The 24,327-nt window shown below is 40.2% G+C and overlaps 2 protein-coding genes and 2 non-coding genes across 10 annotated transcripts; all 4 read left to right on the top strand.

The window, feature by feature from the left end:
* The first annotated feature begins 4,877 nt into the window (after positions 1 to 4,877).
* On the top strand, positions 4,878 to 7,785 carry LOC110505289 (60S ribosomal protein L13a). The gene is made up of 7 exons (XM_021584433.2): positions 4,878 to 4,964; positions 5,600 to 5,672; positions 5,948 to 6,013; positions 6,270 to 6,371; positions 6,819 to 6,904; positions 7,084 to 7,143; positions 7,539 to 7,785. The coding sequence occupies exons 1-7, from the start codon at positions 4,944 to 4,946 to the stop codon at positions 7,746 to 7,748; spliced, it is 618 nt and encodes a 205-aa protein (XP_021440108.2). The 5' UTR covers positions 4,878 to 4,943; the 3' UTR covers positions 7,749 to 7,785.
* On the top strand, positions 5,433 to 5,515 carry LOC118944380. The gene has a single exon (XR_005039606.1). It is a non-coding gene; the product is annotated as a small nucleolar RNA Z195/SNORD33/SNORD32 family (small nucleolar RNA).
* LOC118944381 lies at positions 7,310 to 7,391 on the top strand. Its single transcript, XR_005039607.1, has one exon. It is a non-coding gene; the product is annotated as a small nucleolar RNA Z195/SNORD33/SNORD32 family (small nucleolar RNA).
* Positions 7,786 to 7,858: 73 nt separating the features above from the next.
* LOC110505287 (heterogeneous nuclear ribonucleoprotein R) lies at positions 7,859 to 24,043 on the top strand. 7 transcript variants are annotated; one of them, XR_005039479.1, is made up of 12 exons: positions 11,003 to 11,891; positions 11,995 to 12,102; positions 12,217 to 12,330; positions 12,603 to 12,782; positions 12,985 to 13,120; positions 15,110 to 15,315; positions 15,491 to 15,640; positions 15,751 to 15,872; positions 18,470 to 19,014; positions 20,887 to 20,963; positions 22,768 to 22,861; positions 22,931 to 24,041. XR_005039479.1 is itself a non-coding variant. In XM_036962358.1 (11 exons), exons 2-11 carry the CDS (start codon positions 11,007 to 11,009, stop codon positions 19,080 to 19,082), a joined length of 1,902 nt encoding a protein of 633 aa, XP_036818253.1. In that variant the 5' UTR covers positions 7,859 to 8,226; positions 11,003 to 11,006; the 3' UTR covers positions 19,083 to 20,476. The 7 variants fall into 7 exon arrangements, 6 of the variants coding, with proteins under 6 accessions (XP_036818253.1, XP_036818252.1, XP_036818254.1 ...); XM_036962358.1 differs by lacking the exons at positions 20,887 to 20,963; positions 22,768 to 22,861; positions 22,931 to 24,041 and adding an exon at positions 7,859 to 8,226 and having other exon boundaries at positions 11,003 to 11,160; positions 11,773 to 11,891; positions 18,470 to 20,476; XM_036962357.1 differs by lacking the exons at positions 20,887 to 20,963; positions 22,768 to 22,861; positions 22,931 to 24,041 and adding an exon at positions 9,035 to 9,530 and having other exon boundaries at positions 11,003 to 11,160; positions 11,773 to 11,891; positions 18,470 to 20,476.
* The last annotated feature ends 284 nt before the right edge of the window (positions 24,044 to 24,327 follow it).

The raw sequence follows: 24,327 nt of genomic DNA, 5'->3' as shown, positions 1-24,327 counted from the left end.
GATATATACAGTAGCTTTGATTGGATTGCTTTCAAAATCTAGTCGACAATCTACTGGCAAATCCTTTTTAATCCTTGTCATATGAAGATAAATTATAAATAAAATGTATTGGTGCACATCGGCCATTTAACATAAACCTTACACAACAAGTTGAAAATGGCAAATTCAACAATGAGTGGTTTGGATGGAATCAGTGGCTATGTGGTCCCAAATCTGGGATTAAGGGGCTCTTTTCCAAGTTTAAAATGAGAAGCATTCATCATTGGCCATGCTGTCAATGAAGCTTGATTTGTGCTGCGCTCAAAACAACTGTTAACTTAACTTCATTGAGTTCATGACAACTGGGAATTCTGTAAAAAATAAAAAAAACTCTGGGAAATACGCTTTGAACGGTTATCCAACTCGGAATTGTAAGTCGGGCACTGAAGATCATGATTCAACCTTGTTTTTTTCTGAGTTCCCAGTTGTCTTGAAGGCACCATAAATCCAGAGAATGCCAGACTTTGATGACAAAATTTGCCCATGATGGACCGCTGTGCCACCTTCCTGTTCAAGGGAGCACAGCACAATAAGGTGAGTCCAAAAATGTCTTGTACGCTGCTGCATAAATTATTTTATATGTCAGGGAGATATGTATACTGTAGCTAAGAAAGTAATTCTAAGTGGATGTTGTGTAGTAAGCTGTTAATAGCCCATGTTTATCACCTTAATAATTTGGTCTATTTACCCCCTCATTCACCTACTGTTCTGACTTGGTGGTGCACATATAGCCCATAGCCTGTTTTAGAGAAATGTAATCAACAAATTTTGTAAGAGCTTTCATTGTCTGCTTTACAAGTCCCCTTTATTTATCTTAAGGTTCTAACTTGGTGTACAGGGAGAAGACTGTAAGAATGGCCCATGTTCTGAATTCTGTCGCTGTACATTTCAAAAGTGCTAAACAAATAGTTATATTGACTACGTCCGTCATAGCTGGCTCATTGATGTCTTAATCGAAATTACGGATTGTCTCTTATCCGCTTGTCATCCCCTTATGCCATAGTTTGTACATGTCAATTGTCAGTAGAAACCACATTTGTTTAAGCAAGTCAACCATATCAGCTATGGTTTTTTTAAAGGCAGTAAATGAGGCTGAATTAACTTTCTCACTGACAGACAAGGCTACGCTAGAAGTGTTAAGGTGTTGGGACTGCTGTTGGGACAGATTTATGTAGGACCTAACAGTTTGTGGGCACCGTTTGTCACTGTTATAGTGCAATTAATTTATTGTTTAATGTTGTGTAGTGGCTTTGCTGGCATGCATTCCACTTTATCTTTTATTTTTTTGGGCCACCAAGATTTACATGCTTAAAATCGCCACTGCTAGCCACCTACCAGTTTTTTTTTAAATTGGCTTAAGTTAGCCAGCTAGATAAGTTCCCAATCTCCCAACCTCTTAACTAGCTACCAAGCCATTTCAGCCTATCAATCAAGTAAGTAACTTGTCTAACTATTTTAGCTGGAATGCCTGCTGGCAAGGTTGCTAGACTTCATAAAATACTAAAATTGCTTTAATTCTTGGGTTACGGTACAATTTACCAGTGTGTCCTTTGTACTAAACTCCATAAAAGGCATAAAGGTTCTTAATCAATGTGCATTATTAATTAAATGACAAATTAATAGGTTATGAGGTGTGCTTAGATAACCTATATAGAAAAATATACATGTTTTTTTTTACAGAATTATGCATAATGATTATGGTTCTAGATTGCAGGAAAGGCTGTTTCAGCTGTTTGAAAAAATGCTAAATTCAAACCTCAACAACTTCGTCCCCCCTCCAAAATAAATGGTGCATGATGCCCCTGGTAGATGGTAATCGATTAGGTGATACCAGCTATTACCGCCAGGCCACCGATACAAATCCCATGTACACAAAACCGCCAGAATTCACAAATAATTTGTCCCCACCAGTATAAGACATTTTAACTCCCAACAATGCCCCCCCCTCCTCCTATGAACTGTAGCTAATTTAATGACCCCTATCCAGCTGTTGTTTTTGTTGCACTATTGTTTGTGATTTACATTTACAAGGGATGCACGATAAAAAATATATTAATTAGATATAAGGTATGGTAATTATTTTAGAGAGCTATGAGAGCCAATACATGTATGAAAACATGAAGCTGACACGTATGAAAACGGGTAAAACTCTTCCTTGAGAATCAGACACTAATTTGTCCACTGAGGATAACGTAGTAGCCATAAGACATCATGTATTGAGAATCCACAAGAGACGCTTGTAGAATATTATACATTTGAGACATCAGTGTATTTTTTTTTATATGAGTTAATATAGATATTAAAGTGCCTTAGTGCCAATAGAAGATCATGAGCAATTACCTAAAATACTTGCTCCGGTGTTGGGACAGGGCAGATACGCCAGTGGAGTTTTCAAGTTGGCACCTTCCATCTTTAATGTTTCATTGATGAGCCTGCAACATCCCAAGAAAGCTCAACAGTGAGTTCTAGCGTCCCAGAACCTGTACCTGCCTAGTCTTCTCCCTCTCACTTTGAGTACCAGCTGGGATCTTTTCACTTCAGCCAGAGCCATTGGCTACTCCTTTTGGCAACACCTGATGTTGCCTTGATGGTTTGGCGAAGGGCATGGCTGCAGATTCCAAGGTCCTTCAGATGGTTTAGACCATTTCTTCTTTAAGGTTGCTGCCCCTATCATCGCCAAGCCTTTCTCCAACCTTTTTAACCTGTCTCTCCTTTCTGGGGAGGTTCCCATTGCTTGGAAGGCAGCCACGGTTCGTCCTTTCTTTAAAGGGGAGATCAAGCTGATCCTAACTGTTATAGGCCTATTTCTATTTTGCCCTGTTTATCAAAGGTGTTGGAAAAACTTGTCAATAATCAACTGACTGGCTTTCTTGATGTCTATAGCATTCTCTCTGGTATGCAATCTGGTTTTCGCTCAGGTTATGGATGTGTCACTGCAACCTTAAAGTTCCTCAATGATTTCCCCATTGCCCTTGATTCTAAGCAATGTTGTGCTGCTATTTTTATTCACTTGGCCAAAGCTTTTGATACGGTAGACCATTCCATTCTTGTGGGCCGGCTAAGGACTATTGGTGTCTTTGGCCTGGTTTGCAAACTACCTCTCTCAAAGAGTGCAGTGTATAAAGTCAGAAAATCTGCTGTCTTCAGCCACTGCTTGTCACCAAAGGAGTATCCCAAGGCTTGATCCTAGGCCCCACGCACTTCTCAATTTACCTCAACAACATAGCTCAGACAGTAGGAAGCTCTCTCATCCATTTATGTGCAGATGATAGTCTTATTTATTTCACCTTTATTTAACCAGGTAGGCAAGTTGAGAACAAGTTCTCATTTACAATTGCGACCTTATACTCAGCTGGCCCCTCCCCGGATGTTGTGTCAAATGCTCTACAGCAAAGCTTTCTTTGTGTCCAACAAGCTTTCTCTACCCTTAACCTTGTTCTGAACACCTCCAAAACAAAGGTCATGTGGTTTGGTAAGAAGAATGCCCCTCTCTCCACAGGTGTTATTACTACTTCTGAGGGTTTAGAGCATGAGGTAGTCACCTCATACAAGTACTTGAGAGTATGGCTAGAAGGTACACTGTCCTTCTCTCAGCACATATCAAAGCTGTAGGCTAAAGTTAAATCTAGACTATTGTAATCGCTCCTCTTTCACCCCAGCTGCCAAACTAACCCTGATTCAGATGAGCATCCTACCCATGCTAGATTACGGAGACATAATTTATAGATCGGCAGGTAAGGGTGCTCTCGAGGGGCAAGATGTTCTTTACCATTCTGCCATATGATTTGCCACCAATGCTCCTTATAGGACACATCACTGCACTCTATACTCCTCTGTAAACTGGTCATCTCTGTATACCCGTCGCAAGACCCACTGGTTGATGCTTATTTATAAAACCATCCTAGGCCTCACTCCCCCCTATCTGAGATATCTACTGCAGCCCTCATCCTCCACATACAACACCCGTTCTGCCAATCACATTCTGTTAAAGGTCCCCAAAGCTCACACATCCATTGGTCACTCGTCTTTTCAGTTTGCTGCAACTAGCGACTGGAACAAGCTGCAACAAACACTCAAACTGGACAGTTTTATCTCAATCTCTTAATTCAGAGACTCAATCATGGACGCTCTTACTGACAGTTGTAGCTGCTTTGCGTGATGTATTGTTGTCTCTAATTCTTGCCATTTGTGCGATTGTCTGTGTCCAATGTTTGTACTATGTTTTGTGCTGCTACTATGTTGTTGTCATGTTGTGTTGCTACCTTGTTATGTTGTTCTTACGTCTCTCTTTATGTAGTGTTGTTCTCTTGTTTTGTCATATATATATATATATATATATATATATATATATATATATATATATATATATATATATATATATATATATATAAAATTCTTATTTACAATGACGGACTATCAAAGGCCTCCTGCGGGGACGGGATAAAAAATATTTTTTATTCCGTCCCCGCAGGAGGCCTTTGATAGTCCGTCATTGTAAATAAGAATTTGTTCTTAACTGACTTGCCTAGTTAAATAAAGATTCAATGTGACGACAGCAACCTGGTGGTGGATGTCGCCACAAATCCACGACACCCAACCTCCACTAGGCAAACCCTTGCTTTCCAGCTACGCTGCTCTGCATCAGCTGAAAACTCAGCATGCCACAGCATTGTCTCCGTATGCTAAATTTAATGGGACATTTTAAAAATGTATGACAAAATGTAATGGGAAATGTTTTCTGTAATCCCCCCTCTGCCCAGGGGGTGGCAATGTGCATATTATGTGCTGCGTATAAAGCCCAGAAGAAGAATGAAAACTCGTAACTTCCTTTAACGCTATAGCGCCGCCCAGAAACCCCTGTCTTTTACAGCGGACAACCCCGTCTGTCTTTCTTTTCGCTCATCATGGCGGACCGGTTCAATAAGGTGTGTAACAGCGCTAGAACCAACATTGCTATATTTGTTTATAATACTGCCATATACATATTGTATCCAGAAATGGAGCTAACTATTGCTCAGTGCTAAGTGAAGACTAGGGGGGAGGTTATTCGTTGCTTTATTTGACACATGAATGGTGTTGCTGACATCGCTAGCCATGCCTTCTAACGTTAGCTAGCTAATTAAAGCAAGCTAGTCTAGCTACAAGGATCCTGCAAAATTAATTGCTGATTCTTAGGCCTTTTTGATAGTGTTTAGATGAAATACCTCAATTTGCCATGTAAGATTTCTCAATTAACATGACTGAGTTCAACTCAATAGTTGGGTAACGCTATCATTTGCGCGAGCTAATGTTTAGCCCCAGTTAAGCTCTGAACGTTCTTGCCAGCCGGACGTGGCCATGTGGACACAAAACCATAACTAAAATGTATTTATCCAAGTTCGTATTTCGTTTTGCTTGTCAGTGATGTTTACCACAGTAACGTATTCGAGTTTGACGACCATGAGAATACTTTACATGCACTACCATCTGAGACATAAAAACAAGCTCGTTGAATCATTTGAACCCCAGGTGGTGGGCAACTAGCTTTTCGCAAATGACTTGATTACGCTTTTCCTCCAAGGTTCTGCTGCTTGATGGCAGAGGCCATCTACTTGGTCGTCTTGCTGCCATTGTGGCTAAGCAAGTTCTGCTGGGTGAGTTTTGGAAGTCCAATATTTTGTCAATTAATACCCATCTCCAGACTTTGATCATTATCCAGTCCAATGATATTGTTACTTGATGTGTAGTTACATCTTGATGTGGACACAGCCATGTCTAGTTTGCTACAACTGTCAGTGATGCTTTTTTAACCTACATTGCTTGAGTAACTACAATGATAACTCACATTACCCTCTGAGATATATTAAATAATTGGCCTGTGTACTTGTCCATGTTTCAATATGTAAGTCATGATTTCTCTCCTTTTCAGGACACAAGGTGGTAGTTGTGAGATGTGAGGGTATCAACATCTCTGGGAACTTCTACCGTAACAAATGTAAGTTGTCAGGTTTACTTTTTTGGTTTAATTGTAACGTTGTAAAGGGTTGTGTGGTTCTATTTTGATTCAGAGTAAAATATTTTCTCCTAATATTTGAGTTTAACGACCAGTAAAATACTTTACATGCACTACCATCTGACACATTAAGCAACATAGTATATGTTGACCACAGTTGTGAAATAATTGTGGCTGTGGTAAAGCGGTTGAGACTATGGCTTAGCTTGATGGTGTACTGCACCTGTTTTATGAATAGTGAAGTACCTGGCTTTCCTGCGTAAAAGGATGAACACCAACCCCTCTCGTGGACCATACCATTTCAGAGCTCCCAGCAGAATCTTCTGGAGGACCGTAAGGGGTAAGATCAAAATCCCTCCTGTTTTTCAGCTCTGGCTTACTGGTCCAGTGGTTTGCGTGGATTTAACCTATATGGATATTTATTTAAATGGTCCATATTGGGTTGATGGCATGAAGTACACACATTCTGAACTCTACTTTGGGCAATGGATGGATCCTACTTGACTGTGATGAACACTTATCCCGGCTCTGACTGCTGAGTTCAGTCAAGGCCACAATGTTGTGTTGATCTATTAAGTCACGGGGAAGTTACTGTACATTGGGAATTTAAGCATATTCACAATCCAAAATTGTCATAACTGAACTGAAGTGTAATGTATCCCTAAGTATTGTGACCCCCCCTCTCTCCCCCCCCTTGGCTTTACTAACACTACGAAATATTGCCAATCCAGTGCAGGGTGACCTAATTGCCTAAATGTTTTGTTGATGGCCACTTTGACCCCAACAGGCATGCTCCCTCACAAAACCAAAAGAGGACAGGCTGCATTGGAAAGGTTGAAGGTGTTTGATGGTGTCCCCCCTCCTTATGACAAGGTGACTGATGTTTCAATAATTAAGTGTAACTCTATGATTGTGTGCTGTCAGTGATGCTACTTTTCCATACATACATTGTTTGAGTTTTGACTTTGAAAATACCCCTGAAACTGAGACGCAATTGTCCTCCCCTCTAATGGACTTGCATTTGTTTGGAGCTGACGTTTATTTTGTTACAGAGGAAGCGCATGGTCGTACCTGCCGCCCTGAAGATTGTGCGTCTGAAGCCCACTCGCAAGGTAAAGCCTAAAATTAGTTTGTCAAATAATGCCACTGACTTTATCAAAGTTACATTAACTAGTAGGTAGCTGTATTTCAAAAGTTGCAGATTGTGCTAATGTTTAGCCACGGCGTTCTTGAATGACATTGGCTGACATGTATTTAGCCAGGTACCAATCTTTGCTTATTGTCAGTGATGTTTACCACAGTAAGTATTCGAGTTTGACGACCATGAGAATACCTTACATGCACTACCATCTGAGGCATAAAGCAACATCCAAATAATTATTTGAATCCCAAGTAATGGCAACTGTTCTGTGATCTGATATTGGATTATGTTAGCCTAATAATTTGATTTGTAATGCTTTTTCATTAGTAATTTTTCCTGTCCTTTGTGTGAACTTGCCTTCCCTAGTTTGCCCTCCTTGGACGTCTGGCCCATGAGGTTGGCTGGAAGTACCAGGCTATCACAGCCACTTTGGAAGAGAAGAGGAAAGAGAAGGCCAAGATCCGGTACACCAAGAAAAAGACAGAGATCAAGCTGTCAAAGCTGGCAGAGAAGAACGTGGAGAGCAAGATTTCAAAGTACACTGCTGTCCTTAAACAATACGGTGTCCTTGTCTGAGCTTGTTCATGGTTGCCTATAAAATAGATAAATGTTTGACTCGCTTGATTTCTTGGCATGTTTGAGGTGCATGAAGTTGACATGGCGTTCGTTGTGAAGGAAAGTAATGAGCAATGCATCATGACATGTAGTTCTACAACAAGAGATGAAGTGTTAAGTTTGAACACAACAGAAGCATTTGGAGCAACATCCAGATTGTACATTTTTCAAGAATACCGACTAATTTGGGGTATGACATTTAGCACAATCAATTGTGAATCTTTCTACGGCGTCAATTCCATTCAACACGATGGCCATGTGTGGTGCTGTTGGAAACCCCGCTTATCAAATACGTGCGCGCGACTGGCGGTTGAAGAGGAGGCCGCGTCAATTGCCCTAGCTGTCAATTCGCCAGTGTGCAAACCAAAATAAACAAGAACACCACATTTGTTATATTGTGACAATTTCAATTTTCAGTTATACTAGGCTTTGTGGATCGGTAAGTGCTTCCTGTTTTTCTGGTATTGTGGAGAGGAAAGGATTGGCCATTGCAATACTGAAGCGACTAACGCTCGCTGGCAACGCTATAGCAGTACTACTAGCTAGCAAGACAGCTACAGGCCCGTTGGATAGGAGTTGAACAATAATGGGGTAAAACGCAATCAAGTGGCATATTAGTCATACCTTCTTTTCTTAAAGTTTATATTTAATAGCAAAGGACCAGTATTTTAAGCGAATTGTCAATTTAATTCTCAGTTACGGGGTGGGTCGGTCGCATTTGTATACAGTACGAACCAAAACATGACTCGAGACAAACCCGCGTCCCACTCCCATATATAACATACAGACAGACATGCGTCGTGCAGTCCAGCGAGTAATAGTGTCGCTCACATGCAAAATATATTGCGAACGACTAGGAGCTAGCAACTTCCCTAACTTAAACGTTATTGTAATAGCATTTCATACATTAAAATGCGTTTCAGCTTAGCTCGTGAAAAAGTAGCCCAACCTGGACTCGGGTAGACTAAACAAAGTGAATACGGGATGCCCATAATTGCTACATTTCGTGTGATATGTTAATTTGTGGAGATCCCATAATCCGTTTCGCATGTCACGAATTACGATTCGTATGATGCTTTTGTATATAGTGTATGTGGACACCCCTTCAAATGACTGGATTCGGCTATTTCAGCCACACCCGTATCTGACAGAAGTATAAAATCGAGCACACAGCCATGCAATCTCCGTAGACAAACACTGGCAGAAGAACTCAGTGACTTTCAAAGTGGTACGGTCATAGGATGCCTCCATTCCAACAAGTCAGTTCGTCAAATTTCTGCCCTGGTTAACTGGAAGTGGTGCTATTGTGAAGTGGAAACTTCATGGTTTAGGCTAGGCCCTGTATTTCCAGTGAAAGGACATTCTAGACGGTTTTGTGCTTCCAACTTTGTGGCAACAGCTTAAGTTCCTTTGCTGTTTCAGCATGACAGTGCACAAAGCGAAGTCCACACTGAAATGGTTTGTCGAGGTCGGTGTGGAAGAACTTGACTGGCCTGCACAGAGCCCTGACCTCAACCCCATCGAACACATTTGGGGTGAATTGCAACGCTGACTGCGAGTTAGGCTTAAACGCCCAACATCAGTGCTCCATCTCACTAATGCTGTTGTTGTTGAATGGAAACAAGAACCCGCAGAAACGGTTCCAACATCTAGTGGAAAGCCTTCCCAGAAGATTGGAGGCTGTTTTAGCAGCAAAGGGGGGACAAACTCCATATTAATACCCATGAGATGTTCGACGAGCAGGTGGTCATGTTATACATTTTTTATTTGTTGTGGCTAACATTAGCTAGGTGGGTAATGTTAAAGGGGTACTTAGGGCATTATTGCCAAAACCCCCATCTACTTTCCCAGAGTCAGATTAATTTGTGGATACCATTTTTATGTCTGCGTGCAGTTTGAAGGAAGTTGCTAACTTGATACTCCCAAAACATTTAGTCATTGCGCTAACGCTAGTTAGCATTGGCTCACAAAACTACCTCTAACTTTCTGCATACTGGACACACACCACCTTTTTATTAAAAAAAATCTATAATAGCTGTGACAGAAACAGGAAGTTCCGGTGTAATTGTATTAACTCCGACAGATAATTTGTTCGTTCAACGTGGTGGGATCTTTTTTTGTCAGTAAAAATAATTATGCTAAAATCGCGTGGAAACGCCTTCATGTGCAAATATTGATATAATAACCATCATATGAAAGTGAATTTGGAGTCATGCGATGTGTGGTGTCGTCATTCCACTACGACTCTGGAAACCATGTAGTATATTAGGCTTCAGATGAAATCAATTATGAGCTTCACACGGTGGTGAAAGTGCACGGTAATGAGGTTGATGCTGCTTTCCAATAAATATTGAGGGTCTTATTCTGGTAACATGATGATCTATGCTTGTAAATAAATATTCTCCATCTTATCCATAACAATCTCATTAAGTAGACTAGACAACCCGCACAGCCTACTCGCACTGTAACTGCAAGCTGTTGGCTAGAGCGCAGGTGCCAAGACCAGATTAGGCACATTTGCTATTTAACGCAACAGTTTTTGAGACGACTATCTGTAGAGTTAACAATGCAGTGGAAACACACTTCATTTTAGATTTGTATTTGATGCATGAAAACTTAAGCTAAAAAGTATATTTTGTGTGCACTACTTCATCACGTGCTGATTTTTATCCACAACAAGTCCATTTGGTGGAAACATACCACTGGTGGAAAAATGTGCATATTTTTTAAATGCAGATTTTAGAATATTCACATAAATCTGTCATCAATTGTATGGAAACCTAGCAACTGGCACTTAACTCCTGCTTTGTTTGCAGTGTAGATAGCTAATATACCAAGTTCAACTTCCTATTTTTCCCATTTTAAATATGCATCCATTGAATTTCTGTTGATTTAGGTCTGATCATTCTTTCTCTGCTGGAGGTTTATTGGGCTATTGTACGACGGTAACATTAGCTAGGTCAAGTGGCAATGGCAAATAATTGTTAGTAAGGCCTACTTTAATGCAGAACAGTTGCATTTGACCCTTTATCTAACATGTTCATATCCATAATTGGGCAGACAATACTATTAGACTGTTTGTAGAGTAGCTAGTATAGTATTATGTCTTGCATATTGTTTGTGAATTAATGTGCGGCATGTATACTCCTTCATGTGGTTTCTAGTCACAGCCATGATGCAGTGATATCTCTTGATTCCCATCATTTGTCCCTTAGGAGAATGGCAGCTAAGGTGAATGGCAGTTCAGCTCTGGTTAAAGAGGACGAGGAGCCCATGGACATAACTGTAACACACACAGAGCTCTACCAGACCCTCATAGACGCAGGCCTTCCACAGAAAGTGGTGGAGAGCCTGGATAAGATATTTCAGACTGGTAAGTGCAAGGGGGGTTGTTCACAGTACTACTTGATGGCATTTCATTATATTTCTGCAAGCTCAAGAGCACTGTATCAACCGAAGGATTCCACCTTGGTCAGTGGTCATATGATTTAAGTCACTTTGAGTAAAGGGGGCAGTATGTGCATAGCTGTGCAATGGTGACATGCTGAGCGACATCATGTTTCGGTGGCTCTCACAAGGAATATATGACTCTTATCAAATGTGACCCTATAAGTAGAATTTCTCTCTGTCTGTGTGTATAATAATAAAATATTATGTGGGTTTTTACATTTGTAGCTATTTCACACATGTACAAGTGTGTGTTATATGTGTGAATTAGGCTTTTGTTTTTTGCATATCCCACACCCTGAGACACCTGGCTGTGACCCCACTCTCCAACGGTATCAGCCATTATTAATGGAGACTCTGGAGCAATTAGGGTGCCTTGCTCAAGGGCACCTCGGCAGTTTTTTCATCGTCTCGGTGATTCGAACCATCGACCTATCGGTTACTGGCCTAGCGCTAGGCTACCTGCCACCCAGTGTGTGTGTGTGTGTGTGTGTGTGTGTGTGTGTGTGTGTGTGTGTGTGTTGTCTGTGCATTCTAGGACTGGTGGCTTACACTGACCTGGACGAGAGAGCCATTGACGCCCTCAGGGAGTTCAATGAGGAGGGAGCCTTGTCAGTGTTACTGCAGTTCAAGGAGAGTGACCTGTCACATGTGCAGGTGAGCGGTCTTGTCCACACTGTCCCTCAAAAGTAGTTACACAAAGAAGCTAAAAAAATAAAATTGTTATTTACACTTAAAATCTATTGCTGCTCTTTCTCAGAACAAAAGTGCGTTTCTCTGTGGCGTGATGAAGACATACAGACAGCGAGAAAAGCAAGGAAGTAAAGTTCAAGAATCCACAAAGGGACCTGATGAGACTAAGATAAAGGTGAACAAATTGTTTCACATTTTTTCCGTTAAGTGCAGTACCTTTGTTTTAACAGGGATGGAAATATGTCATGTAGGTCTCTGAATGAATGTATGTGTTGTTGATGCCGTCTAGGCTCTTCTGGAAAGAACAGGTTACACTTTGGATGTCACCACAGGACAGAGGAAGTATGGGGGGCCTCCACCTGACGAGGTGCACTCAAGGGCCCAGCCTGGAATCGGAACAGAGGCAAGAAGCACAAACTTTACTGGTTGTGAAAGACATAGCTATCTCATGTATTGGCTGTTAGGACGATGTCCTCTCAATTATTGGCAGTTGTAAAAAATAAAATCTTTGTCACCTAATGGAAATGAATGCTGGTGAAAGACTGTTAAACATCTAATATGCCTTTTCACAAACAAACCTCTTAGATTTCTAGGGAGCACCATCTTATCCAAGTCAAATACAATCAAAGTTACACAGTATGTCTATAATTTGACATTTTTATCTTATCAATGCAGGTATTTGTTGGCAAGATCCCCAGGGACCTGTATGAGGATGAGCTGGTCCCTCTGTTTGAGAAAGCCGGGCCTATTTGGGACCTGCGTCTGATGATGGACCCCCTTCTCTCGGGTCAGAACAGAGGATATGCCTTCATCACCTTCTGCAATAAAGATGCTGCCCTAGAGGCCGTCAAGCTTGTAAGATTTCCCCTTTTAATCACCAGACATAAAGAGCATGACTTGGTAATTAACAGTATTTGCTTTGCTATCCTTGCACCTTGTAGATAGGTGGATCACTTTGTCTCATCATACCAGAGTTATCTGGGAAGTGTAAATGTGCATGACTTACCTGTGTGGGGCTACATTTTGAGAACACTTTTTGTTTATCTTTTTGTTTTAGTGTGATAATTATGAAATCCGGTCAGGTAAATACCTGGGTGTCTGCATCTCTGTCGCAAACAATCGTCTGTTTGTTGGGTCAATTCCAAAGAACAAGACAAGAGAAAGCATATTGGAAGATTTCAGCAAAGTCACAGGTTAGAGAAAGATTAGTACCATTTTTCTATTTTTTTTGTTCCCCTTAAATCTAAATAATGATTTATATTTGGAATATCAGCTGACAAGTCAAAGGAAATTGCCTTCAGCAAGTAATCACACCCCTTTACTTTTTCCACATTTTGTAGTCTTACAGCTGAATTTAAAATTGATTAATTTGAGATTTTAGTCACTGGCCTACACACATTACCCCATAATGTCAACATTTTTCCACATTAATTAAAAATGAAAAGCTGAAATGGCTTGAGTCAATAAGTATTGAACCCCAGTTTTACAGCAATCCTACATAAGTTCAGGAGAAAAATCTGTACTTAACAAGTCACATAAGTTGCATGGACTCACTCAATGTGCAATAATAGTGTTTAACATGATTTTTGAATGACTTCCTCATCACTGTACCCCACACACAATTATCTGTAAAGTCCCTCAGTCAATCAGTGAATTTCATGCAAAGATTCAACCACAAAGACCAGGGAGGTTTTCCAATGCCTCGCCAAGAAGGGATCCTTTTGGTAGATGGCTAAAAATAAAAAAGCAGACATTGAATATCCCTTTGAGCATGGTAAAGTTATTCATTACACTTTGGATGGTGTATCAATACACCCAGTCACTACAAAGATACAGGCGTCCTCCCTAACTCAGATGCTGGAGAGTAAGGAAACCGCTCAGAGATTTCACCATGAGGCCAATGGTGACTTTAAAACAGTTGCAGAGTTTAATGGCTGTGATAGACAACTGATGGTTCAACAACATTGTAGTTACTCCACAATCCTAACCTAATTGGCAGAGTGAAAAGGAAGCCTGTACAGAATACAAATATTCCAAAACATGCATCCTGTTTGCAACAAGGCACTAAAGTAATACTGAAAAAAGTGGTGTGTTTGCAGCAAATGCAACACATTACTGAGTACCACTCTCCACATTTTCAAGCATAGTGGTGGCTGCATCATGTAATGGGTATACTTGTAATCTGTTTCAGGATAAAAACAAAACAGAATGGAACTAAGCACAGGCAAAATCCTAGAAGAAAACCTGGTTCAATCTACTTTTCACCAGACACTGGGAGATTAATTCATCTTTCAGCAAGACAATAACCTAAAACATAAAATCTATACTGGACTTGCTTACCAAGACAGTGAAGGTTCCTGAGTGGCCGAGTTACAACCAACTTGACAGAGCTTAAAGAATTTTGAAAATAATAATGTGCAAATATTGCACAATCCAGGTGTGCAAAGCTCTTAGAGACTTGCAAAACTCACAGCTGTAATCGCTGCCAAAGGTGCTTCTATAAAGTATTGACTATGGGGTGAATACTTATGTAAATTAGATATTTCTGTATTTAATTTTAAATACATTTTCGTTATGGGGTATTGTGTGTAGATGTATGAGTAAAAAATATATATATAATCCATTTTGAATTCAGGCTGTAACACAACAAAATGTGGAGTAAGTCAAGTGGTAGGAATACTTTACTGTAGATGGAGATTTTCAACAAGTTATTAAGCTATCTGAGAAGATCAGTGATTCGGTATTCATGCTTTAATACCTGCATACTCCACCTAGACATAAAGACCTGCCATTCTTTTCTTTTTCTTTTACATTGTAATAATGCACAATTATAATTAGGTGGATGCGTACCCTTGATCAATTAGGGCTAAGTGCCTTGCTCAAGTGCACATCGGCATATGCTTTATTTAGCTTGGGGATTCATTGAGACAGCAACCTTTTGGTTACTGTCTCAATGCTTTTAATTAACTGCTAGGCTACCTGCCGCCGTACTGTACCGTTTGGTACAGCCCTGTGTGTTCTGATATTCACCCTAAAGGATTTCATTAATCATGAAACTTACCGGAGACACACTTGACAACCACCCAGTGACGACATATCCTAGTCAATCATATTATACGATCAGTGTAATGGAAGCTTGTCTAGGATTTTTTTGACCATGCACTTCTGTTTGCTTCCACCAGAGAGCCTCATGGAGGTGATACTCTACCACCAGCCAGATGACAAAAAGAAAAATCGTGGCTTCTGTTTCTTGGAATACGAGGACCACAAGTCTGCAGCCCAGGCCCGTCGGCGCCTCATGAGCGGCAAGGTGAAGGTGTGGGGGAACCCTGTTACTGTTGAGTGGGCAGACCCAGTAGACGAACCGGATCCAGAGATTATGGCAAAGGTGAGATCTTAAAGACCTGCACCTCTGGGGTCTAGTGTCTGAACACAGCAAAGCAATGATAAATCACAGATACTTGGGTGTAGAGAAAATATGCAGATATCTTTCATTTAGAAATAAAATGGTCATCCTTGGTCAGAGAACCACATCTAAAGGCTCGCTTTTGGTCTTGCACCAGGTAAAAGTGCTGTTTGTGAGGAACCTGGCCACACCAGTCACAGAGGAACTCCTGGAGAAAACCTTCTCCCAGTTTGGGAAGTTGGAACGGGTCAAGAAGCTGAAAGATTATGCCTTTGTGCACTTTGAGGACAGAGATGCTGCCGTGAAGGTGAGTACAGGCGTCTTCTACGCCTCCTTTGAGTATGCATGCTGTGTGTTTGCCTTGTGCTTATGGAGAATCTCTGGGAAATTAATTTGGGGAAACACACCCCCGTTTAGGCAATGCAAGAAATGAACGGCAAAGAATTGGAAGGCGAGGAGATAGAGATTGTTCTGGCAAAGCCTCCGGACAAGAAGAGGAAAGAGCGGCAGGCCCAGAGACAGCCATCCAGGACCACAGGGTGAGTAGTGTTCGACCACACCTAGCGACACCCAGTCTGCTTGGAGTGGCTGGTGTGACCGTCTTATGACCTGTTTTTGTGTTTTGCAGTGCCTTCAGAAAGTATTCACACTTATTCCACATTTTGTTGTGTTTCAGCCTGAATTCAATTTTCTCACCCATCTACACACAATACCCCATAACGGCAGAGGGAAAACATGTTTTTATTGAAAATGAAATACAGAAATACCCCTGAGTCAATACTTTGTAAAAGCACCTTTGGCAGAGATTATAGCTGTGAGTCTTTCTGGGTAAGTCCCTAAAGCCCTGTTCACACTGCAGGCCTTAATGCTCAAATCAGTTTTGTTTTTCAAATCCATTTTGGATTACTGACTGTCCCGAACAGCAAATGACCAAATCGGATTTGTGTGTGTTCAGACATCAGTCATTTGCTGACGAGGCTATGCTAGATTTCATAGTAATGACGGGTGTAGGCTTTCTGGTGGTGGTGCTTGTGCTTCCTATCACTCAGAAGTTATGTAGCAAGCAAAATTGACAACAATGCCTACCATTAATATTTCCCAGTTGCTTTGAATGTTCAAAATCATAGGTTAAGAACACTTAAAGCCTCAAAGAATAACATGATCCAACTTGATCCAAGCAAGTCCTTTTTGGCTAGCCACAGCATTCAACTAGATAGCTAGGTAGCTATTTAGCTCTCTAGCGCATGCACTAATTTGTTTGTAAACAATTAACAAGCTAGTTAGCTACCTCATGTTCATATCAAACTGTCAACAGAGTAGCTAGCAAGCAAAAATATATGCCCAATAACAGTCTAAAAGCCACTTGGGGGCAAATAAATCAGATTTGACCATTCAAACACAAGTCATATGGCCAGGAAACAGATTTGTATCTGACTTCAAACCATTTATGAAACTGTTCCTCAGCCCCTATGGAACATTCACTGTCAGTGTAGATTTGGCCTTGTGTTTTAGATTATTGTCCTGCTGAAAGGTGAATTAATCTCCCAGTGTCTGGTGGAAAGCAGACTGAACCAAGTTTTCCTCTAGGATTTTGCCTGTGCTTAGCTTCATTCAATTTATTTTTTATCCTGGAAAAACTCACCCGTCCTTAACGATTACAAGCACACCCATGACATAATGCATCCACCACTATGCTTGAAAGTATGGAGATTGGTACACAGTAATGTGTGGTATGAAGTTTGACCCAATCATAATGCTTTGCGTTGAGGACAAAAAGTGAATTGACCCTTTTATTTCAGTATTACTTTAGTGCCTTGTTACTAACAGGATGCATGTTTTGGAATATTTGTATTCTGTACAAGCTTCCTTCTTTCCGTTCTGTCAATTAGGTTAGTATTGTGGAGTAACTACCATGTTGTTGGTCCATCCTCAGTTTTCTCCTATCACAGCCATTTAACTCTGCAACTGTTGCAAAGTCACCACTGGCCTCATGGTGAAATCCCTGAGCGGTTTCTTTACTCTTAAGCAACTGAGTTAGGGAGGACGCCTGTATCTTTGTGGTGACTTGGTGTATTGATACACCATCCAAATTGTAATGAATAACTTCACCATGCTCAAAGGGATATTCAATGTCTGCTTTTGAATTTTTACCCATCTACCAAAAGGATCCCTTCTTTGCGAGGCATTGGAAAACCTCCCTGGGCTTTGTGGTTGAATCGTTGTCTGAAATTCACTGATTGACTGAGGGACCTTACAGATAATTGTATGTGTGGGGTACAGAGATGAGGTAGTTATTCAAAAATCATGTTAAACACTATTATAGCACACAGTGTCCATTCCATGCAAATTATTATGTGACTTGTGAAGCAACATTTTACTCCTTAACTTATTTAGGCTTACAATAAAAAAGGGATTGAATACTTACTCAAGACATTTAATTATTTATTCATTTTTAATAATTCCACTTTGACATTATGGGGTATTGTGTGCAGATCAGTGACGACAAATCTCAAATTAATCTATTTTAAATTCATGCTGTAACAACAATGTGGACTAAGTCAAGGGGTATGAAAATTTTCTGAAGTATTCACACTTGAGTGTACAAAACATTAGGAACACCACCTCTTTCCATTACATAGACTGACCAGGTAACTCCATGTGAAAGCTATGATCCCTAATTGATGTCATCTGTTAAATCAACAGTATAGATGAATGGGAGGAGACAAGTTAAAGAAGGATTTTTAAGCCTTGAGACAATTGAAACATGGATTGTGTATGTGGGCCATTTCAGAGGGTGAATGGGCAAGGCAAAATATTTAAGAGCCTTTGAACGGGGTATGATAGTAGGTGCGATGCGCACCGGTTTGAGTATGTCAAGAACTGCAACGCTGCTAGGGTTTTCACGCGCAACAGTTTCCCGTGTGTATCAAGAATGGTCGACCACCCAAACCAACTTGACACAACTGTGGGAAGCATTGGAGTCAACATGGGCCAGCATCTCTGAAATGCTTTCAACACCTTGCAGAGTCCATGCCCTGACAAATTGAGGCTGTTCTGTGGGAAAAAGGGGGTGCAACTCTATATTCCTGTCTGCACAAAAAAAACTCATGTTGCCTCTCTTGCTTTGTTGTCACAGGTATGATGATTACTACTACTACTATCCTGCTCCACGCATGCCACCTCAAATGCGTGGCAGGGGGAGAGGCGGGAGAGGTGGATATTCATACCCACCGGACTACTACGGTTATGAGGATTACTACGATGATTACTACAGCGGTGGTTACGACTACCATGACTACAGAGGTGGCTACGACGACCCTTACTACGGTGGTTACGATGACGTCTACGTGCCGAGAGGAAGGGGCAGGGTGAATCGAGGTGCCCCCCTCCCTGCCAGAGGCCGAGGACCACCACCCCCTCGTGGCAGAGGTGGCTACGTCCAAAGGGGGGCTCCTATGGGCGTACCGAGGGGGAGCCGTGGGGGCCGGGGAGGCCCGCCCCAGCTGCAGAGGGGCCGCGGCATCAGAGGGGCCAGGGGGAACCGCGGGGGCAATGTGGGGGGGAAGAGGAAGGCTGACGGTTACAACCAACCAGACTCCAAGCGCCGGCAGACCAACAACCAGAACTGGGGCTCCCAACCCATTGCCCAGCAACCCCTGCAACAAGGTGGCAACTATTCTGGTAACTATGGTTACAATAATGACAACCAGGAGTTTTACCAAGATTCTTATTGGCAACAATGGAAGTAGATAAAAAAATGAACTTTTGATTGCCTGTATGTTAGAGCTGGGCGATATGGACAAAAATCCATATCACGATAAATTGACCGAATTATCAAGATAACTAAATTGAACGATATGTTTAACTTTAAAGGTCCAATGCAGACGTTTTTATCTCAATATCAAATAATTTCTGGGTAACAATTAAGTACTATACTGTGATTGTTTTCAATTAAAATGGTCAAAAAGAAACAAAAATAGCTTCTTAACAAAGCAATTGTCAAGCAAGAATTTTGCTAGGACTGTATGGGAGTGGCTGTTATTGGCAGAGAGATTTAAAACTTTTTATTGGTCTATTAACCAATTTACAGGCAGGCCAAAACATTTTACTTTTCAAACAGCTCTTACACTAAAATGGCATTATCATAATTTTCCCTGTATTATTCCAACTTCATAGTATGGAAATGTATGTGAAACACAGCCAAATCGCATTTTTAGACTGCACCGGGCCTTTAATGTGCACCACATGTTTCGATATTACCCTTAAAACTGCTACTACTACTTTGAATGATATACCTATCAATTTTCCCATTAACAGTAACCCATATATCATAATCAACTATAGCAGCAAAATGTCCACGATAAGTGGACGGTGTCGATAATTTTCAGTTTATCGTCCCAGCTCTACTGTGTGTATATATCAACCTTCACATTCTAAGGAAATAGTAACAAAAAATGCATGTTTAAATTGGCTAAACATTACCCTTTTTGAAATATAGATTGGTTTCACTACAGTAACCAATATGGAGCAAAAGAGTACATATCAAATAATTTGCTTAATTTGTTCTAATCCTTTTTTGCTTTTCTTGTGGCTACTTGGGACATCTTGGGCTTAAAAAGCAAGCCATTTATTTTATTATTTTTAAAAGTAAATTATCATTTATATATTTTTTAAGTTGGCATTTATAGGAAAAAGTGGACAATCATTTAAAAAAATAACAATTATTTGAGAAAGCATATGCAATCATGAGAACTATTCAGTGACTGGCGACCAACCCCTTCCCAGAACCCCCTCCTTATTGGACATTTTCCTCCCCTACCTCTGATAGGTAGACATAGGACATTGCTTGTACAAGGCTTTAAAGTGAGAGCTGTTGCAGAGGTGGGTAAAAAAGGAAAATTAGACTTTTTCATCTACCGTAACAGTTGCGTTAAAGTTGTATGTTTAGCATTTGTTGAAGTAGACAAACTTATGTTTTTCTAAATGTGTCACTATAACTTCAACTATTTTCTCTCAAATTTCCCCTTTTAGATAATGGGTCTGGCAAAACCTTAATCGCCAAGACAATTTGTTCTTTGTTGTGTTTGTATTTATAAAAATGTTATTGTTACCTTTCAATAAAACTCAACCATACTACAATGAATTATCAGCTATTTCAAATTCAGTCGTGGAATATTTTGATCAGACCAATTTTTATCTCCATGTTTGGCCTCGAATGTGAGATATAATTTTTTTAATGAAAGACACAGTACAACTACATCTATTGAGATCAAGTAGTTATTTCACTGATGTTGTACTATTCTGTTTTGGGCATCTTTACACCAAAAAGTGTAAGTTGAGTGACCAACGCATTTACACCAAACACCTGGCAGTTCACGCTAATGTGCTCTTTCCTGGTCCATCTATTACCTGGCAATATAAATAGTACAGCATCTTTTTCTTACATTTTTTTATCGTTTTGATTTCTTATTTAGCTACTCTCCCATTTTATTACAACTTAAGTTTTATTTTGTGTTTTGTTTAAGTTTCTCCTTTTATTCCGAATTACCCCAGGTGAAGACGCGAGAACGGCAGCGGTTGAGTGAATGTGGAACACATCTATTCTCTGCTGTGTTCTTCCCCAAAGAAGGGTGAGCCTGGTTTACCTCTTCACTGCCAAACTGGCGCTACCCCTCTGCTGAGGGGCCTCAGCCCACATCACTTGTTTTGCTCAGTAAAATAATACACCAGTTTGATTACATCAGCTAGTGTCTGATTTTAATTAATGTTAAAAATGACAATTAGTTTTCTAGTAAACACCTCTAGTAAAAACAAATTCTGGTAACATGAATGGGAATTTCAGCTTAATAATAAGAGGTACACGTGTGAACAAAGATAATGCTGTGGTGTGTTTACTGAGTAAAACAGAGAATAGCGCTTTCCTCTTATAAGGAATTCAGTCACAAAGCTTCCCAAAACTAGCACTGCCTTAAACAGATATTAGACTACCTTGCCAGAGACCAAAGATGGGTACAGATGATGCATATTATACTAGGTGTCACCTGTTTAAAGTCAAAAGTTCACTGCCATCCTGAATAAGAATTATAAGAGGGCAGACGAAAAAGACTAGCCTGCACTCAGGACAATCCTGTTTTATAGACCTATCATGTCCCAAATGCTCATGTCTAAATTTGGAAAACCAGTGATCCTCTGAACATTGTGATAAATGTTTTTCTGCTCACCATTTTGAATCTCGAGGACTAATGCAATTGGAATATTATGTCTGCTGAACTTCTCATGGAAGGACCACACGATTGGCTAATCTGTTTGTACAGACTGATTGGATCCTGTTGCCTCATAATGGATCTTTGGAAGTACAGATGGACTTCATGATCTCTGATCATTGTCTCTACTCTGGCACCCTATCTAGGGTGTACTCAGATATACATCAATTTCAAATTTGCCAAACCTAATTTGTTCAAGGGCACAGAAATTCTATGCCTTGGAGTTGAACCAACAACCCCTTCAGTCATTTGTTTATACCCTCAGACATTACTTTGCTGATCAGACATGTCTTCTGACAGACTATTAGATGGACAGAATATAGCCGTTAGCTTGCTACTATTGTATTATAGGCAAAATACATTTTGTTTACAATAGGACTGCTTGTCAAGTGTTTATTATTTTACTGGAGGTTAGTGATATTTGATGTGTTAGTATTTTCGATACAATGGCATCTGGTGTGAGTTTTTTCTCTTAGTACAGTTGATGGTCGACTTTTACTAGAGAGACAAATGATAATACAATATTTTTTTTCTCCATTATTAATATTGCTTTGTACGAAAAGGAAATGTTTTATACAGTGCGGTCCTAAATATTGACACCCTTGATAAAGATGAGCAAAAATGACTGTATAAAATAATTCAAATACTACAATGAATGCAAATAAATTGGGAAATTATATATATTTTTTTATACGAATACATTCATTCATACAGATCCTTGGTGTCCTTCGTCATGGAAATAATATATTTTCCCACATTGTTTGAGTATAATATTATACATTTTATATAGTATTTTTTGCTCATCTTTATCAAGACGCTTGAAATCAATTGAAAAACGTTGGTTAACAACATGTACAGAAAGTGTTTTATACTCGGTTTGCAATGAGATTTTGCAATTAGAACCAAATCATCACTGAACCAGAAGTTAAATACAATTGATTATTACCATGCTACAAATGATTCAACAACCAAACAGTGCCAAAGCACCACACCCAACTTTACAAATGCACGACCAAAACTGTTTTGAATCTCTAACCTGTGGTTTAAAAAAAACAGGAAAGGAATCAACAAAAGAATCTGATTAATTTCAGATGACTTCCAGAAAGAGTGATGCAAGTACTTCCATATCATATTTTAACTCCTTGTTTTTGTCACCTGGCTTATCTATCAGGGTGCGTGTCAGAGGTGGCCCCGACCCAGTCTTGTCACGATGTGGACTTGCTAGGTGGGGCTTGCAGTCAGAGGCAGCTGTGAGGACTATGGGGGTAAGTTTAGGACGTTTTCTTCCTAAACCGTTCTCTTTCACTGTTTTTCTTACACTTCCCATTATTCAGGTTTCACCAAATTCCTGTGGGGATTAAGATCCTGAAAGCAGAAGTCAGTTTCTGGGTGAGGTAAGAGAGAAAAGTATCCCTTTACACGTATACGGGTTGAACATTTCAGTTTTGGGCACTGATAAGCGCTTAAATTGGAACGCAGTGGCTGTACAGTAACATGCTATAAATGACGTCAGAGCACAGGCTCTGCGCTTCACAGCGCTGTGTGGGTTTTGACTGACAGCATTTCTGAGCTTGAGCACCGCATGCGACAAGACGTTGCCCCCATCTCTCCCGCTAATTGGGCAACTTTTGTAATTGTTTTGTTGTCTGGGAGAGGGAAATGCTGCAAATTAAGAGGACTCCACAATGTATTTTGAAAGATGAGACATTGAGAATTATAATAAATACTGCTTTGATGTCATACAAGCAAGCCAAATACCTGTAAGTCCAAATGTGCATTTCCATATCATAAAACTGTCATATACAGTGTCAACATTTATGATGACTGTTTGTATAGTTACAAGATGACATAGTGTCATACCCTGGGTTGTTCTGAACAGATGGAGCCTATGTTTGTCTATTGTGAAGAAAATCTCGCCTGAATGCACCTCATGACTCCTTTCTATGCGCACCAAAATTACAATCTGTTTCTCTGAATTGCTTTGTGAAAGCCTAACACTGTAAGATCATATTTTATAACTTAGCTAGTCATGTTGGCAATAAAACAAGCATTTAACAAGCCCACCTGACCCTGATTGCAATTTATAATGGGCTGTTTTTGGGTTGCGTAAACAACAACAGTAATTGTGTGATTGCTGGGTTGTCTTCCAAACAAAACAACTACAAGTGTGCTTGGCCTAGTTCCTCAACAGCACAGCTAGGAGAGCTAAAAAAAAACCTGAACACCAGTTAGTCCTCTCATTCAAACCCTTATGTTGCACCTAACCCACATTTTCCAGGAATATTCTTATGTTAGTAATGGATCCAGACTATTTAAGATTTCGTTATCAACAAATGCAGCAAAAAGTACAGCAAATGTCAAATGCACGTTATAAGACCCAAGTTGAGGACAAAACAGTTCACCTGACACAAGACTGAATCCAAACATTACACTGTTTAATTTACAGTGCATTCGGAAAGTATTCAGACCCCTTGACTTTTTCCACATTTTGTTACGTTACAGCCTTATTCTTAAATGTATTAAATAGTTTTTTCCCCGCATCAATTTACACACAATACCTCATAATGACAAAGCAAAAACAGGTTTTTAGAATTGTTTGCAAAATTTCTTATTTTTTTACAGAAATCACATTTACATAAGTATTCAGACCCTTTACTCAGTACTTTGTTGAAGCATCTTTGGCAGTGATTACAGCCATGAGTCTTCTTGGGTCTGACACTACAAGCTTGGC

The sequence above is a fragment of the Oncorhynchus mykiss genome, chromosome 25 (genome assembly GCF_013265735.2).
Source record: "Oncorhynchus mykiss isolate Arlee chromosome 25, USDA_OmykA_1.1, whole genome shotgun sequence".
Classification (NCBI taxonomy): Eukaryota; Metazoa; Chordata; class Actinopteri; order Salmoniformes; family Salmonidae; genus Oncorhynchus; species Oncorhynchus mykiss.
Note: the sequence above shows the minus strand (reverse complement) of the source record. Positions and strands in the feature narration are given on the sequence as shown.

Coding starts and splice junctions, on each gene's coding strand:
- LOC110505287 (XM_036962355.1), top strand. CDS start 11,493: ATGTGTGAATTAGGCTTTTGTTTTTTGCATATCCCACACCCTGAGACA. Junction 12,103..12,216: donor CTGATGAGACTAAGATAAAG/GTGAACAAATTG, acceptor GATGCCGTCTAG/GCTCTTCTGGAAAGAACAGG. Junction 12,331..12,602: donor AGCCTGGAATCGGAACAGAG/GCAAGAAGCACA, acceptor TTATCAATGCAG/GTATTTGTTGGCAAGATCCC.
- LOC110505289 (XM_021584433.2), top strand. CDS start 4,944: ATGGCGGACCGGTTCAATAAG. Junction 6,372..6,818: donor CTTCTGGAGGACCGTAAGGG/GTAAGATCAAAA, acceptor TGACCCCAACAG/GCATGCTCCCTCACAAAACC. Junction 7,144..7,538: donor GTCTGAAGCCCACTCGCAAG/GTAAAGCCTAAA, acceptor TGCCTTCCCTAG/TTTGCCCTCCTTGGACGTCT.